The sequence below is a fragment of the Heptranchias perlo genome, chromosome 26, assembly GCF_035084215.1.
Source record: "Heptranchias perlo isolate sHepPer1 chromosome 26, sHepPer1.hap1, whole genome shotgun sequence".
Taxonomy (NCBI): Eukaryota; Metazoa; Chordata; class Chondrichthyes; order Hexanchiformes; family Hexanchidae; genus Heptranchias; species Heptranchias perlo.
The window spans coordinates 42,428,230-42,446,892 of record NC_090350.1 but is presented as its reverse complement, the minus strand read 5'-3'; the positions used below and the strand labels follow the sequence as shown (position 1 = coordinate 42,446,892).

Genomic DNA, 18,663 nt, shown 5'->3' with positions numbered 1-18,663 from the left:
TAAAGATACTTCAGAGTTGTGTAGTCAGTGTAGCTCACGGGAGCCCTGAGATTGGCACAAGGTTGTGCGGTGACTTGTTTTATTGGGGAATCTCGGTGAAGGGCCACGGCCAGAGGGCAGAAGAGCAGTGATTAGGTGATGCAAAGTTTGGGGTTTTAAAATCTTGTACACTGGACAAATCAATAAATAGAGAAGTGACAAATCTGAATTTAATTTTATATTTGCCAACCAGCTTAGCTCTTTCCCAGCCCAGCAAAACTGTTTTACTTCCCAGAATGGCAGGTTGTTTGATGAACTGAAATTAATTCCCTGTAAGATTTCTACCTTGGAGGCTGGACAGTCAAAAACCGAGATATGAATGAGAACTTTCTTAAATCTTTGTTTGAAAAAAAGTTGAGCAATTTTTTTTCCCCCACAGTTTTTTCAGCCACAAAACGCAATGGCGTAAATCTGGTCAAATCTTACTGCGTGCGAGCAAAGTGACACTTGCCTCGTGCTACTATTCTTCCTCTACAAACAATAAAAGATTGGCCAAATTCTTTTCCCCCGCCCCCTCCTCATGCAGACACTGCCCATTTAAACAACAGTCATTTCGGAATAATTTCTCAAACAGCTGAGTTCTGTTTTTTGGTTTTAATTCAGAAATTTCTCGATCATTCGCAGCACGAACAAATAGAGTTAGAGGATTTTAAATCAAGGTCTGGGGCCATTTGCTACACTGTTCTGAACAGATTGCCTTCTTTGATGTACGATCTAAAGGTGACCTTAGTGTTCTGGGTACAGGGGACCAGTGTACAATATCCTCCCGTGTTTCTACTCCTGCCTTATTCCGGTCTCTGTGCAGACTCCTCATTGGCTGTGCATTGTAATTTCTTTGCTAAGGCTGAGGTCTGACGCCTGGTGATGGGCAGGCTGGGGACTTTCATGTCCCGAGTGTAAGTGAGCTTGTTCATGAAGCTATTTTTCATCATGAAAGAAAGAACTTGCATTTATTTCATGCCTTCCCAAAGCACTTTACAGCCAATGAAGGACTTTTGAAGTGTGGTCACTGTTGTAATGTAGGAAACTCAGCAGCCAATTTGTGCACAGCAAGATCCCACAAACAGCAATGTGATAATGACCAGGTAATCTGTTTTTTAGTGATGTTGGTTGAGGAATAAATATTGGCCCCAGGGAGAACTCCCCTGCTCTTCTTTGAAATAGTGGCCGTGGGATCTTTTACGTCCACCTGGGAGGGCAGACGGGGTCTCGGTTTAACGTGTCATCCGAAAGACGGCACCTTCAACAGTGCAGCACTCCCTCAGTACTACACTGGGAGTGTCAGCCTAGATTTTGTGCTCAAGTCTCTGGAGTGGGACTTGAACCCATGACCTTCTGACTCAGAGGCGAGAGAGAAACCACTGAGTCACGGCTGATACTCCATCATGAGGCACATTCAATCGATTTGGTGGTGGGGGGGGGTGAGAAGAGAGGTCATTGTTCCAATGGAGGATCAAGGTACCTGTTAAAATAATGAATCACCCCTTGTGTCAGCGGAGTGCAGTTGGATCCTGTCCACTTGGAAACGCCATTGATAGTAGCAGATACCCGTGCCTGCAGTCGGTGTGACTGAGACTGGCTGCATTCACTCTTTGTAGATGGGTTCTGTTTACTTTGCTGTTGCTGTCTGACTTCATACCCAGACTGTGGACTGGTCACCCCACAACTCCTGCGGTTTTCCATTCGAGAACATTGTGACCTTGGTTGTATTGAGGGGTTGTGTGCTGTTGGGACTGATGTTGTGCTGGTGCAGTTTGTTTGAAAGTTCTATCACTGAAGAACACATTCCCTCCCACTTCATTGTTAACCTCAGAAACGGTCAATGAGCATCGTTTACACAGACGTGCACGTGGCAGGTGATCGTGTGATAATAACCGTCAACATGCCTGTGGGGGTCGTACAACCCGCAGTCGAACTGCATTTTTACCATTGCTAACCAGCAGTTGAACTGCATTTTTACCATCGCTAACCAGCAGTTGAACTGCATTTTTACCATTACTAACCAGCGGTCGAACTGCATTTTATCCATTGCTGACCTGTAGTCGAACTGCATTTTATCCATTGCTGACCAGCGGTCGAACTGCATTTTTACCATTGCTGACCTGTAGTCGAGGTAAATTGTAATTGGGGTCGCTGATTTACAGAGCCTGAATAAAGTCAAATTCTGTTGTCATTTTGTGGGGATTAAGGAATTTATTTTTGTCATCCTGCGATTCTGTACATTTTTCTGTGAAAACCAAAAATTAGTGAGTTTGATTTTCGCTGCACTTCACTGATCGGGGAGACTTTGTTCTGGGCCATGAGTAGAGATGCTGCTCATGTTTCTTGCATCCTGACACAGTTATACGTGTGATCCATGTTAGCCTTAATGCTTTGCGATTCTACCCGCCCTGCCGTTACCGCCTGTTCAGAGTACAGCTCGTCCACCAATGCAATGACACTGCTGCTTGAAATGCAGGCACAGCAGCAGTGCATTGTATGGGGATGTCATTTAAATTCGCTTCAGGTGCGCTGCTCTGTTGCTGTCTTGCAACTGTGACTGAGCTGTGGGCAAGAAATAGCCGGGGATCAAACCCAATGAACAATGTAATGAGGCCTGGCAACCAGGGGTGTCGGGGGCTGTCACTTTAAATGGATTCTGGTGGCAGGGAGACTGTCTCTTTAAGACAACCTGATGGAGACCCCCTCTTCAAAAGGGGTCCTGATAGCGAGACCACCTCTTCAAAAGGGGTCCTGATAGCGAGACCCCCTCTTCAAAAGGGGTCCTGATAGCGAGACTCCCTCTTCAAAAGGGGTCCTGATAGCGAGACCCCCTCTTCAAAAGGGGTCCTGATAGCGAGACCCCCTCTTCAAAAGGGGTCCTGATAGCGAGACCCCCTCTTCAAAAGGGGTCCTGATAGCGAGACCCCCTCTTCAAAAGGGGTCCTGATAGCGAGACCCCCTCTTCAAAAGGGGTCCTGATAGCGAGACCCCCTCTTCAAAAGGGGTCCTGATAGCGAGACCCCCTCTTCAAAAGGGGTCCTGATAGCGAGACCCCCTCTTCAAAAGGGGTCCTGATAGCGAGACCCCCTCTTCAAAAGGGGTCCTGATAGCGAGACCCCCTCTTCAAAAGGGGTCCTGATAGCGAGACTCCCTCTTCAAAAGGGGTCCTGATAGCGAGACCCCCTCTTCAAAAGGGGTCCTGATAGCGAGACTCCCTCTCTAATAGATGTCCGGACATTGAGACCTTTTTCAAAGGTGCTAACACAAAACGGGCGATAGCGAATCAGCAGCCTCGCCCGAATTTCTTTTTCATTGACTTCAGTGAAATTTCCCTCCTGTCACCTCCACCTCTCTGTGTATCTGACTCTTTGTTTTGCCTATTCATTAAGTACCTGCCTGAGGTAGAAAGGAAAACCCACAAACACTGGAAATACACAGTCAGTGAGTCAGCGACTGAAAGAGAAAGGACAGATTAATGTTTTGGGCGGGTCCTTACGTTGGAACTGAAACTTGTTCCCACCTGCGACATAACCCTCGTCTTTCAGTCGCTGATAACCTGATGGGTATTTCCAGCACTTACTGTTTGCAGAGTGTCACAGACCAAGAGCCGGGGAGCAGGATCCCAACTGTCCACCTTCTGACCTGAACATGTCACCGATGGGGAGCCATATCGTGAGAGCAATCCATTTAAGAAATTGGGTGGATGGAATTTATTAACATTAGTTCCAAAATAGAATGAACAATTTTGCACATCAGGACCTCAATTGCAGGTTAGGGGTTGCCAACCCTCCAGGATTGCCCTGGAGCCTCCAGGAATTAAAGACTAATCTCCAGGACACTGCTGCGAGTAAAAACCGGGGAGAAAAATCATAGGGGCATTAAAAAAAATTCAGTTCTTTAAAAAGTTTTCTTTGAACATTTTTGTTTATTGGTTATAAAAAATATTGGAGATGGGGGAAAAAGGCTGTTTGACTGAAACAAGAATCATCCAATCAGGTAATGAGGAATCTATTTGCTTTTCGATTGGCCGTGGGAAGGCGTGACATCGCGAGGATTGGCATGTTGGCCGACCAATGGTGGGAATGTGGGGGCAGGGTGGTTGGAGGCAGGAGGTCGTGTGATGATACGTCCAGGAATTTGTCCAATCAGAGTTGGCAACCCCTCGATGCAGGGCCGAGCCAGGAGAAAGTTCAGCCCAGACCCTGGACCCGTCCTGAGATCTTTCACCAAAATACTGAAGGGTTGGTGTTCCTCGAGACCCAAACAGCCAAGGACTCCATCACAAGGAGCTGCCTACCTCCTGCATATGAATACTCGCCGTCTAACTGATCCCAGTTCCAAGGAAAAACGTGATTTCAAGATAAAGATCTTGGACATTGTGCTCGACTGGAATCTAATCTGACATGAGTCAGGAACGTTTCGTAATGTTATCTACCAGCCTGTGACACGAGGAGCTCATTCCAGAGTGTCGCACTCTTAAAAGGAAAATTGTGCACGGCCTGGATGGCTCATTGGGTAAATGCACTGCCTGGTGATGGTACTGAGCCACAGAGATCAGGAGGGTCTCAGCATTCCATCCCTGCTCCGTGCTGAACTAGAAAATCTCACCTGGAGCAGGTTTAGGGGTCTTGTCACCCCCAGCAACGGGTGAATCAGCCAGGGTTCCTGATCCTGATTATTATTGTCCAGTGACCCTGTGTGTGTGTGTGTGTGTGTGTGTGTGTGTGAGAGAGATTTGCTTGGCTGTGAGGCCCATTGTGGTCAAATAGCTCGCCATCACTTATTGCCTAGACTCACACTTTAAGGACGCCACTCGGGTGAGGTAGAGGAGAAATCGTGCCCAGCGAGAGCCAGTGGTGACAATTTCCCCTTTAGGTAGGCAAACTGATTTTTAAAAAATGTATTCATTATTGGCACAGACCGGGGGGGAGTGAGGTGCAGACTGGCCTCTTGCACATCCCCGATTTTAATCGCTCCACCATTGGCGGCCGTGCCTTCAGCTGCCTCGGCCCTAAGCTCTGGAATTCCCTCCCTAAACCTTTCCGCCTCTCTACCTCTCTCTTCTCCTTTAAGATGCTCCTTTGGATCACCTGTCCTAACATCAAATTATGCGCCTTGGCTGATAATCACTCCTGTGAAGCGCCTTGGGACGATTGGCTACATTAAAGGCGCTATATAAATGCAAGTTGTTGTTGTTAATGGAAAGTAATGTCGGGCGGGGGGTGTAAAAGGAGTGGCCGATCCGATCCGATCCGGTCAGTTACCCACCGCGCGGTCAAGTAAAAATTAACCCCCCCTTGATTTCAATCACCGGGAAGAAAGGGTCGATTAGATTGGTGGAGGGGTGTTCTGTTTTAAAAAAAAATACAGATCCGCGTTGAGGGATCCTGTAAGGGCTTGGATTGAAAAGCTGGAGCTGGATGATGCGACCAATCTCCTGCTAATTCCAGCTCAGTCGCTGCACTTACCTCTTGGATAGAGCACTAAAGCGTCTTAAAGCAAATCTCGCCCGATCGTCGCTCCACATCAGTCACCGAGAAACATGGCTCTCACGTGCTGACAGTCAACGGGTCAGGCTGCCTCTGTGGAGAGAACTGACGAGCTGACGTTTTGGGTGGGGACCCTTCATCAGAACATTGCTCACTGATACTTCTCTCCGTGGGACACAAGCCATTGGTTGGGGGGGAGGGGGTCTCTGGCCACGAGACTGGGGTCTGTCTGTGTGGGCAGGGGGAGGGGGAGTTAGGGCGTGTACTGGTGATGTAACCGAGCTGTTTAAAATGATTCGATAGGGTCGATAGAGAGAAACTATTTCCTCTGTTGTGGGAAATCAAGAACAAGGGGACACAATCTTAAAATTAGAGCAAGACTGTTCAGGAGCGAAATCAGGCAGCACTTTTTCGCACAAAGTGGAAATCTGGAACTCTCTTCTCCCAAAAGACTGCGGATTCTTTTGAAATTTTCAAGACTGAGATTGTTCTGTAAGGGTGTGACCCCTGCTCTGCCCCCTCTCTGGCCCCTTTCTCAGATATGGAGCTGCACCAAGCTGTGGGAAGATGTTGAGGTGAAACCGACTCAGTAATCGCCAACTAGCCACCCTCCTTAAGGCAGTCAGCCCTGTGCAGTCTTGGTGAGGTTGCTGTGTGACGTAAAAACATTCACGTTCGCAATATCTGGAGCATCACTTATTCCTCTCCTGCTTTAAACCCTCAGACTGGAAACACACAATTGTGTACAACTGTCAGAGTTGTGCCACTTCTCAAACAATAAAAATAATAAGGTGTCAGCCGTAGCACGCTCGCCTCTGAGTCAGAAGGTCGTGGGTTCAAGACCCACTCCAGAGACTTGAGTACAAAATCCAGGCTGACACTCCAGTGCACTACTGAGGGAGCGCTGCACTGTCGCAGGTGCCGTCTTTCAGATGAGACGTTAAACTGAGGCCCCGTCTGCCCTCTCGGGTGGATGTAAAAGATCCCATGGCCACTATTCGAAGAAGAGCAGGGGAGTTCTCCCCGGTGTCCTGGGCCAATATTTATTCCTCAACCAACATCAGCAAAAACAGATTATCTGGTCATTATCACATTGATGTATGTGGGACTTTGCTGTGCGCAAATTGGCTTTTTTTATTCGTTCATGGGATGTGGGCGTCGCTGGCGAGGCCGGCATTTATTGCCCAATCCTAATTGCCCTTGAGAAGGTGGTGGTAAGCCGCCTTCTTGAACCGCTGCAGTCCGTGTGGTGAAGGTTCTCCCACAGTGCTGTTAGGAAGGGAGTTCCAGGATTTTGACCCAGTGACGATGAAGGAACGGCGATATATTTCCAAGTCGGGATGGTGTGTGACTTGGAGGGGAACGTGCAGGTGGTGTTGTTCCCATGTGCCTGCTGCCCTTGTCCTTCTAGGTGGTAGAGGTCGCGGGTTTGGGAGGTGCTGTCGAAGAAGCCTTGGCGAGTTGCTGCAATGCATCCTGTGGATGGTACACACTGCAGCCACAGTGCGCCGGTGGTGAAGGGAGTGAATGTTTAGGGTGGTGGATGGGGTGCCAATCAAGCGGGCTGCTTTGTCCTGGGTGGTGTCGAGCTTCTTGAGTGTTGTTGGAGCTGCACTCATCCAGGCAAGTGGAGAGTATTCCATCACACTCCTGACTTGTGCCTTGTAGATGGTGGAAAGGCTTTGGGGAGTGAGGAGGTGAGTCACTCGCCGCAGAATACCCAGCCTCTGACCTGCTCTTGTAGCCACAGTATTTATATGGCTGGTCCAGTTAAGTTTCTGGTCAATGGTGACCCCCAGGATGTTGATGGTGGGGGATTCGGCGATGGTAATGCCGTTGAATGTCAAGGGAAGGTGGTTAGACTCTCTTGTTGGAGATGGTCATTGCCTGGCACTTATCTGGCGCGGATGTTACTTGCCACTTATGAGCCCAAGCCTGGATGTTGTCCAGGTCTTGCTGCATGTGGGCAGGGACTGCTTCATTATCTGAGGGGTTGCGAATGGAACTGAACACTGTGCAATCATCAGCGAACATCCCCATTTCTGACCTTATGATGGAGGGAAGGTCATTGATGAAGCAGCTGAAGATGGTTGGGCCTAGGACACTGCCCTGAGGAACTCCTGCAGCAATGCCCTGGGGCTGAGATGATTGGCCTCCAACAACCACTACCTGTTGCTGCTGTGTTTCCTACCTTACAACAGTGACTACACTTCAAAAGTATTTAATTGGCTGTAAAGCGCTTTGGGATGTCTTGAGGTCGTGAAAGGCGCTATATAAATGCAAGTTTGATCTTTCCTTTCATAACTATTTCTTCTTCCACTTTGTTTGATCTGCAGGTTCTCCGATGTTGTGATCGGTCCTGTCACATCGGAGCGAGTGAGACACTGAGAAGATCTGAAGATGAAAGCTGAGGTCGCGGACATGAGCCAGTGGAGGGAGGTGGATCTGGAAGAGAAGTGCACCTACATTGTGAATGACCAACCAGGGGACCCAGCGAGATACACTGAGGTCTCCCGGGCAAGAGCCTCCATACCCCGAAACCTTATCTTCAAGCACACGACCCCCAATGAGGTGAGTCTCTCTGAGCATAACTGGTTCTCTATCTTGAGCACAAGACTGCAATCTTGAAGTTAACTTCACAAACAAAATTCAGATAAAATCTGCTAATATTATATGTCTTTCTACTTGATAAGACTCATTAATTTTCATTCTTGGGATGGATCACTGGCAAATCGGTATTTATTGCTGTTCGCTACTCGCCCCGAGGTCAAAGCTACAGCGGATGGTGGGGAAGATCCCAGGAGGAAACCCCAGTCTTTACATGACACCGAAATTTGCATTAGACAATGTGTGACATCCGGAGTGTGACCAACAGGAAGTGCACACAGAAGTGAAGGCTGTGAATTTCTGGGTGGGTGAAGTTATGGTGGCACAATGGCAGAAAGACGGAGGAAATTCTGGGAGTACCTGGGGAATGGTGATCTTGGGAGGGGAGGGCCACACACGGGCTGTTGTTATTTTGTGGGCCCGGGAGGAGAACTCCTGCTCCTCCTGTCTCCACAAAAATAAAAGGATCACCCGTCAGACTGGTGAACGCCCGGGACGGTTGGGCAGAACATGCGTGGTACATGTGCCTCCCGATAGGTACCTGGAAATGGCACTCAGCATCCTATTAAAGCAGACCCCGCCTGATTAGGTCGGTGGGCTGCTTGTCCATTTACAGGCCGGCCTTGAGCGGGAAAGATGCCGCATTAAGAATTCTTGGGGCTCTGAGCACTAAGAACATTCGGGGCCCCTCCTCACCCCCACCCCCTCTGGGCCCCCCGAACCTCCTCCTCCTCACCCTCTCCCCTACCGCACCCTCCGATTTCCCCCCTCCCCCACCCCCTTGACCTGGATTATGACTGAGGCGCGGAGACGGAAAGCCCAGGGCTCAGGGACGGGATGTGTCCAGTCTGATTTCTCTGGGTTTCCCTGCTGGCTGGATCCCTGTGTTTGGCTTGGGAACTCTGGGCACGAGCCCCCTACGATAATCTGCCCCTTCCCATCCCTCCCCCCCCCAACCCCCCAATTTTCAGCAGTTGAAAATCAGCCCCAAGACGAACATAAGACGCAGCATTGGTGAATCACAATCGATCCAAATACATCAGGAGGGCATGAGATGGAATGAAGTGCTGCTCTAGGGGGAATTTGGAGTGGGTAATTTCACTGACCTAATGGAATAATCAGAGTTGCACCAAAATACCCTATGGAAGAGGTTCAGACAAGTTCCAGCTGCCAAACAGCCTGCACTGGTGGGGGTGGGGGCTGTTCTGCGGCTCCTTCCAGCCAGTCTAATCATTGGGTCCACAGGATGCCAGAGTTCAAACGTTTAATTCAGAGACTCTACATTCACTAATGTTTGCATCAGATGGAAACTGGCCAATTGGCAAACAGATTGTGTTAGTATGTGTAGTGGGAGCTCTGTATCTAGGTGAGTCTGCCGAGGGGTGTAGAAACAAACCAGCTCACTGTGTATCTATAGGAGAAGCACAGAATCGAAGGGTTAACACTGGCCTCTGATTTTTTTACCACCTGCGATGCAATCCAGCCCCGACTGACGTCCATCAGGAATTGAACTCGCACAGTCTCAGCTTGGATCCTATTGGGTATCAGCGCACGGCCAATGACGAGGGCAGGTTGCATAGACTGGGCTTGTATTCCCTTGAGTTTAGGAGATTGAGGGGTGATCTAATTGAAGTGTTTAAAATGTTAAGAGGATTCAATAGGATAGATAGAGAGAAACTATTTCTTCTGGTGGGGGAATCAAAACAAGGGGGCATAATCTTAAAATTAGAGCTAGGCCGTTCAGGAGCAAAATCAGGAAGCACTTCTTCACACAAAGGGGAGTGGAAATCTGGAACTCTCTCCCCCAAAAGGCTGTGGATGCTGGGGATCAGTTGGAGCTTCCAAGACTGAGATCGATAAATTTTTGCTGGGTGAGGGGTTCAAGAGATATGGAGCAAAGTTGGGTGAGTGGAGTTGAGGCACAGATCAGCCATGATCTAATTGAATGGCGGAGCAGGCCCGAGCAGCTGAATGGCCTCCTCCTGTTCCTATGTTCCTAGCAATAAATAGGTAATCTCACTCAGAGACAGGATGATTGGTGCAGGAAATTGGAAAATGTCATACTGGTACAGTAGATGGCAATGGTGAGGTTAGGCCTGAGGTGCATTCGTGGGACAGCGTAGAGGGAGCTTTACTCTTTATCTAACCCGTGCTGTACCTGCCCTGGGAGTGCTTGATGGGACAGTGTAGAGGGAGCTTTACTCTGTATCTAACCTGTGCTGTACCTGCCCTGGGAGTGTTTGATGGGACAGTGTAGAGGGAGCTTTACTCTGTATCTAACCTGTGCTGTACCTGCCCTGGGAGTGTTTGATGGGGCAGTGTAGAGGGAGCTTTACTCTGTATCTAACCCGTGCTGTACCTGCCCTGGGAGTGTTTGATGGGACAGTGTAGAGGGAGCTTTACTCTGTATCTAACCCGTGCTGTACCTGCCCTGGGAGTGTTTGATGGGACAGTGTAGAGGGAGCTTTACTCTGTATCTAACCCTGTACCTGCCCTGGGAGTGTTTGATGGGACAGTGTAGAGGGAACTTTACTCTGTATCTAACCCTGTACCTGCCCTGGGAGTGTTTGATGGGACAGTGTAGAGGGAGCTTTACTCTGTATCTAACCCGTGCTGTACCTGCCCTGGGGGTTTTTAATGGATAATTGGGTGTGGAATTTTCCTGCCAGGATCAATAAGGTGCCAGTGAATCATTTGTGGTGACACTTTTTTTGAAGAGTTTGAATGATGTATTATGTCCTCGAGCCTGATGCTACACACAAAACGACCAAAGCACTCAGTAAATGCATTAAAAGTTATTGCAAAAACAGCTCTGTGAAAGCTCACAAACAATCGAAGCTGATTAATTTAATCACCACGAGATGAGCTGTGGTGAGGGGAGGGGAGGGGTGGTGCGGAGTGAGTGAAAATTCAGCCTCCAGGCAGCTTGGTTCGTTACACCCAGATTCATAGATTGGCTAATCAATTGGTCCAATATCTGTTGGCATCTCCTGATCAGCCTCCACTGAAAGCACAAGGGAGAAATCTTTCCCGTTCAGCAATATGGGGAATCTTTTTTGCTGAGGTTTTGGGCAAAGAAAGAAAGAACTTGCATTTATATAGTGCCTTTCATGACCTCAGGATGTCCTGAAGTGCTTTACAGCCAATGAGGTAGTTTTGAAGTGTAGTCACTGTTGTAATTCAGGAAATGTGGCAGCCGATTTGCGCACAGCAAGATCCCACAAACAACAATGAGATAATGACCAGATGATCTGTTTGTGATGTTGGGTGAGGGATTAATATTGGTCCGGACACCGGGGAGAGCTCCCCCTGCCCTTCTTCAAAAAATAATTTCATGGGATCTTTTACATCCACCTGAGAGGGCAGACGGGGCCTCGGTTTAACATCTAATCTGAATGATGGCATCTCCGAGAGGGCAGCACTCCCTCAGCACTGCACTGGGAGTGTCGGCCTGGATTATGGGCTGAAGTCTCTGGAGTGGGACTTGAATCCACGACCTTCTGACTCAGAGACGAGAGCGCTGCCCACTGACACCCAACTGGCAGAAGGAATTTCATCAGCATCTTTAAGTCAGTGAATAAGAGACCTGCACTGGCTTCGTGATTGAGCTAAACAGAGAACGCTTCGAGACTAAGTTGAAAAAGATCACAGGGATCAGTGACTTGTAGAAATGGGTCCCACTTAGGCCAAGGGTCAGGGGAAAAGCCAGGCCAAGGGTCAGGGACGAGGCCAGGGCCTGGTGAGGTGCGAGGTAGTGGTCCCAGTTACGGCCAAGGTCGGGATTGTGTGACACAGTAGATACCAGTTCCATTCTCACTCAATCATGACTGTAAGAATCAGTACAGGTAAAAGAAGAGAAATGAGAGAAAATGCTGGAAATACACAGCACCTGAAAAAGACAAATTTCACATATCGACCAAAACCAACATTAAGCCCCAGCTGTGATAGACTAACTCAGCATAGACTAGGGATCAAACATGGCATCGTCTGATGGTCAGAATAAGCTTAATAACCAGGGTTTTACTGGGATTTACAGGGATCCAGACACCCTTATGTAGGACTTTCTGGTTAAAATGCTTTTTATTAATGTTATTACTATGAGGCCAGAATTTGCTGGGAAACAAACAGCGTGTTTAATGGCGCTCGCCGTTATTAACGTGTAAAGTGTCCAGCAACTTGTGGTGAGGAGGCGATACCCCGTGAGTGGTGAATCGCCACAAGTTTCTGGACGATTAGTGCTGCTCCGCCATTAACCTCATGAAAACAGCATCTCGCAATCAATCTGCCCACGAGTGTCAAGAAATTTCTGCATTTCTGCATTAATTACCCATTAAATTCACCGCAGAAAGTTAGGGCTAGTACTTAAAAGTACCTTTTTAAATTACAAGATTTATGTTCCTCCAATGCCGCTCCATCTCTTCAGCTCAGAAAGGGAACAATTTAAACAATGGAGTCTCATTCCTGCAGGTCGTAAATTGTTCTTAGAGATTTCTTAAATTTAAAATCTCTCTCTTAATCCAATCTTTCTTTCCCTCTCTCTATTTCTCTTTCTGTACCTGATTTGACTCTAATTTCACCCCATTTCCTTCTCTGTCATTCCTCTGTCTCTTTTTCGATCAGTAAACCTCATTGGTTAAGGAGATAGACAGTTGTTCCCGTCGTTCACCGAGGTCCCAGACGCACTGTTGCCCTCACCGTGCCTTTATCAGTTCACAACTTTGCGGCACAAAAGATTTTTGAGCTGAAGGGCGAGGGGAAAAGTCTAACTAATGGGGCTCGCCCTGAGATCATAGAATCATAGAATGGTTACAATGCAGTAGGAGGCCATTCAGCCTATCAAGTCCGTGCCGGCTCTCTGCAAGAGCGATCCAGCTAGTCCCACTCCCCCGCTCTTTCCCCGTAGCCCTGCAAATTTTTCTTCTTCAGGTACCTATCTAATTCCTTTTTGAAAGCCACAATTGAATCTGCTTCCACCACCGTTTCAGGCAGCGCATTCCAGAACCTAACCACTTGCTGCGTAAAAAAATTTTTTCCTCATGTTGCCTTTGGTTCTTTTGCCAATCACCTTAAATCTGTGTCCTCTGGTTCTCGACCCTTCCACCAATGGGAACAGTTTCTCTTTATTTACTTTATCTAAACCCTTCATGATTTTGAACACTTCTATCAAATCTCCCCTTAACCATCTCTGCTCCAAGAAGAACAACCCCAGCTTCTCCAGTCTATCCACTTAACTGAAGTCCCTCATCCCTGGAACCATTCTAGTAAATCTTTTCTGCACCCTCTCTAAGGCCTTCACATCCTTCCTGAAGTGCGGTGCCCAGAATTGGACACAATACTCCAGCTGTGGCAGAACCAGTGTTTTATAAAGGTTCATCATGACTTCCTTGCTTTTGTACTCTATGCCTCTATTTATAAAGCCCAGGATCCCGTATGCTTTTTTTAACCGCTTTCTCAACCTGTCCTGCCACCTTCAATAATTTGTGCACATGTACCCCCAGGACTCTCTGTTCCTGCACCCCCTTTAGAACTGTACCATTTAGTTTATATTGCCTCTCCTCGCTCTTCCTACTAAAATGTATCACCTCACACTTCTCAGTGTTAAATTTCATCTGCCACGTGTCCGCCCATTCCACCAGCCTGTCTATGGCCTCTTGAAGTCTAACACTATCCTTCTCAAGTTTTGTGTCATCTGCAAATTTTGAAATTGTGCCCTGTACACCCAAGTCCAAGTCATTAATATATATCAAGAAAAGCAGTGGTCCCAATACCGACCACTGAGGAACACCACTGTACACCTCCCTTCAGTCTTAAAAACAGTCGCTCACCACTACTCTCTGTTTCCTGTCCATGCTGCCACTGCCCCTTTTGTTCCGTGGGCTTCAATTTTATTGACAAGCCTATAATGTGGCACTTTATCAAATGCCTCACTCCAGCAAAATCCGAGCCATTAATGTGGCCCATAATTTGATGTTCCATTATATTTCATTCACGGTGTTAGATAGATAAATGGTACAATGGTTTGGTTTTGAGAAAGCCCCTGCAACTATAGCAACACGTGCTCATGAGACACTGCTTGTGCACTGAGATATCAATCGATGGCCACTAATGCTAAAAATGAGAAAACAACACAAGAAAAGTTCTCCCCGCAGGAGATGTAAAGTAGAAGGACACACTAAAGGACCCCCAACATCCCCCCCACCTCCCCTCAGCGGTGACTGGTGAGTGGAGCTCTCCTAATGATGGACCCCAGACAAACTAAGTAGACAAGGCACCAACCCTTTAACAACTAAAAGTGAAATCAGCAGTGTGTTTCAGATTGACTCTCCCTCTGATTAGTTTGTGAAACAGGCTGGTGTAGCCTGTTGGTTAACTTCCACATCCACCTGCCCCAGAGGGTGGGTGGATCAGACATTATAATGAGATTTATCGCAGCATTTCAGACAATGGGTACTTGATGTTTCTTATGCCATGTTAAAGTGAAATTAGAGGAGTCTGCTGAGGAATTAAGCATTTTTTCATATTTGATATCCGGTACAGAATTGGCACAAAGCAATCCCGAGGCAGGTACAGCACGGGTTAGATACAGAGCAAAGCTCCCTCTACACTGTCCCATCAAACACTCCCAGGGCAGGTACAGCACGGGTTAGATACAGAGTAAAGCTCCCTCTACACTGTCCCATCAAACACTCCCAGGGCAGGTACAGCACGGGTTAGATACAGAGTAAAGCTCCCTCTACACTGTCCCATCAAACACTCCCAGGGCAGGTACAGCACGGGTTAGATACAGAGTAAAGCTCCCTCTACACTGTCCCATCAAACACTCCCAGGGCAGGTACAGCACGGGTTAGATACAGAGTAAAGCTCCCTCTACACTGTCTCATCATTGGGCCGAGGCAGCTGAAAGCATAGGCACCAAAGGTGGAGTGAAGGAAATCGGGGATGTGCAAGAGGTCAGAATTGGAGGAGCGCAGAGATCTCGGAGGGTTGTAGGGCTGGAAGAGGTTACAGAGATAGGGAGGGGGCGAGGCCACAGACGGATTTGAAAACAAGGATGAGAATTTTAAAATCGAGGCATTGCTGGACCGAGAGCCAAACTAGGTCAGTGAACACAGGGGGTGATGGGTGAACGGGAGTTGGTGCGAGTTAAGATACGGGCAGCAGAGTTTTGGATGAGTTCAAGTTTATGGAGGGTGGAAGATTGGAGGCCAGCCGGGAGGTACCAAAGGCACGGATGAGCTGAGGTGATGGGAGATGTTCCCGCAGTTCTCTGTCCGCGGCCTCGTGCTGTGCTCGCCATTCCATCCCGTTAGTGCCACATGGTTGTTGCCTGGTAAGGGCGAATGTCGAACCTAACATTGAAATAAGGCCTGGGAGTTGAAACAGCCTGGGCCTCAAGTTGACGAGCCTGTTGCTAACCCCCCGCCGCCCCCCCCCCCAGTTAAAATCGGGGTTATGTTCCATGTACAATGTATGAAATATACAAAATTTGTAAGCAGAGTTTTGAGTTCCACATTTTGTATCCTAAACACTGAGCATCAGGAACCCCCAGTAAAGGTCAGAGCCCAATGCTCAGCCGCTGTGACAGGCTTGACGTACTCACAAATTCGATTGCATCATGAACAAGAGAGCTCCAGTTGATTGGGGAGTAAACAGGAAGCTGCCTTCTGTTTCCTCTGAATCTGCTCGAGTAATACAGAGACTGTGGCCTGTCAGATTTTCTGTTTGTCGCTCAATGTGGGGATTTCCTTCACTTCCGCAGTAGGTGGGCCTGGTTTACTGGCACTGAAGCACCAATAGCCCCGCAGCATTTCCTATTCACTGATCCATATAGGGCAGTCAGTGTTTCACATTCTCAAGGTGTTAATCACCGTTTGCAGAGAGGAGACAGGAAGAGAGCTGTGACTATCATTTAGGTGTCAATGCATTTTACTCTCTATTGCGTCCATCAATTTTAATACATGTTTATATTTATTTTATAATGTATTTATTAGGAATTGTTCTCCTTAGAGCAGAGAAGATTTAAATTAAGATTTAATAGAGGTGTTCAAAATCATGAAGGGTTTTGATAGAGTAAATAAGGAGAAACTGTTTCCAGTGGCAGAAGGGTCGGTAACCAGAGGACACAGATTTAAGGTAATTGGCCAAACAGCCAGGGAGGAGATGAGGAGAATTTTTTTTTATGCAGTGAGTTTTGATGATCTGGAATGCGCTGCCTGAAAGGGCGGTGGAAGCAGATTCAATAATAACTTTCAAAAGGGAATTGGATAAATACTTCAAGGGAAAAAAATTCGCAGGGCAATGGGGAAAGAGCAGGGGGAGTGGGACTAATTGGATAGCTCTTTCAAAGTTCCGGCACAGGCACGATGGGCTGAATGGCCTCCTCCTGTGCTGTATCAGTGTTGTATCTGTGCTGATTAGCCTCAGACTGGGGTTGCCACCCTCCAGGATTGCCCTGGCATCTTCAGGAATTGAAGATTAATCTCCCGGTCACTGCTGCGAACAAAAACCCAGGGACAAAAATCATAGATGGGGCATTAAAAAAAATCATGAGTTTTATTCCATTCTTTTGTCACTTTTATTTATTAGTTATAAAAATATTGGCGATAAAGTAAAATAATGTTTTACTGAGCGGAGCAGTTGGAGGCAGGAGGTCATTGGATGAAACCTCCAGGCACACGTCTAACCAGAGTTGGTAACCCCACCTCAGACATGGTTAATGACTAGTGGGTCCATAATTGACAACTGAAATCCTTCTGGCTCCCTGACCATCCTCCCCCTTTCTGAAGGCGCTGACTTGTACTTGACGAAGAACCTACTAATTCACACGTGTGTGAACCCAGGGTGTTTCCAGGCTATTTGCTCGTGAGAGGCATCACCAGCAGACGCCAGATCCTGACATTCCTGCCCATGCACTCTCCAGCGGGATCACTGGACAGCGACTGGAGCGGAGAAAGCTGGGCTGATTTTATTTCTCTCCCAAAGCATGGGCATATTCTCACTCGAGTTGAGAGGTGATGTGATTGCTGTTTTTAGGATTCTAAAGGGACTAGTTAATGTCGACCATGACAAGTTGTTTCACCTTGTCCAGAACAGTAGGACCAGAGGTCACGGCCTGTGCTTGAAGGGAGGTCAATTCAAAACTAATCTGCGGAAACAATATTTCAATGAGCAAGTGGCTAATCTATGGAACAGGCTCCGTGGGGAGACATGGAAGCAGAGAGTGTCAATTCATTCTCTTTTTTTTTCCCCCCCTCGCTCTCCAACCCCCCAATCCCCCCCCCAGTAAGAACATAAGAGATAGGAGCAGGATTAGGCCATAAGGCCCCTCGAGCCTGCTCCGCCATTCAATAAGTTCATGGCTGATCTTCTACCTCAACTCCACTTTCCTGCCCTATTCCCATATTCCATGATTCCCCTAGAGTCCAAAAATCAATCTCAATCTTGAATATATTTAATGACTGAGCAGCCACAGCCCTCTGGGGTTAAGAATTCTAAAGACTCACAACCCCGAGTGAAGAAACTGTTCCTCATCTCAGTCCTAAATGGCCGACCCCTTATCCTGAGACTATGCCCTCTAGTTTTAGACTCTCCAGCCAAGGGGAAAGAGCCTCTCAGCATTTTCTCTCTCTCCCTCTTTCTCCCCTCTCCTCTTCCACCCCCCACCCCTCCCCCCCCGAAGAGAACCCATGCCCCAACGTCTTGATCTGGTGTGGGCCTCAATCGCCAAAGCCCAACAGAATCACATCGATCAGAAACACCTATTGGCAAATCCTGCCATCTCCTGGTTATTCCACTTGACATCACTCAACAACGGGCTGGACCCCTTTTCCAGCCGAGGAGCCTGTCTGTAGGCAATCTCCCACCTTGAGGAGGAGAAAAGATCAATTCTGCTAATGGTGTCCACAAATCACAGGGACATCATCAAGAGAATATACCAATTCCCGAAACTAATGACAACTGTACTGAGCTTAGAACCATTCGGCCTTTTAAAAAAATATTATAGCACATAGAATGTTCTAGCACAGAAACGAACCATCAGACCATCAAGTCCATGCCAATACTTTTCTCAGCACCAGACATTTGGTCAAATTCCACTCTCCTGTTTGCTCCCCAGATCCTTTTCATGTTCCTCTTTTTCGAGCAATTATTAAATTCTCTTAAGAGAACTGGACTCTACTTTGACAGTGGTTTGTGGCTGAGAATTCCACATTCTAAGCACCCTGTGTGTTAGGGAATTTTTTCTATATAAAACATAAACAAGACCTCAGTTGGAGGACTGGGTGCAGTAGTGGGCTCCACACTATAGGAGGGATATTGAGGTTTTAGAGAGAGTACAACACAGATTCACTAGGATGCTGCCTGGTGTGAGAAGATACAAACACAAAGACTTGAAAAATTGCAATGGAACAGCGCAGATTACAGGGTGATGCGATAGAAGTGTTTGAAATGATGAAAGGACTGGACAGGGTGGATAGAAACAGACTGTGTCCAGTAGTTGAGGGGTCAAGAATGAGTGGCCATATATTCAAGATTAAATGGAAGAGAT

At 47.6% G+C, this 18,663-nt stretch overlaps 1 protein-coding gene across 1 annotated transcript in view; it reads left to right on the top strand.

Annotated features, from left to right (window-relative positions):
* Positions 1–7,900: 7,900 nt before the first annotated feature.
* The window catches only part of LOC137342741 (PR domain zinc finger protein 1-like), a 48,091-nt gene continuing 37,328 nt past the window's right edge, over positions 7,901–18,663 (top strand). The window contains exon 1 of the mRNA XM_068006908.1: positions 7,901–8,081. Within this exon, the coding sequence (XP_067863009.1) occupies positions 7,911–8,081 (171 nt within the window). The 5' untranslated portion in view covers positions 7,901–7,910. The remainder of the gene's footprint in view (positions 8,082–18,663) is intronic.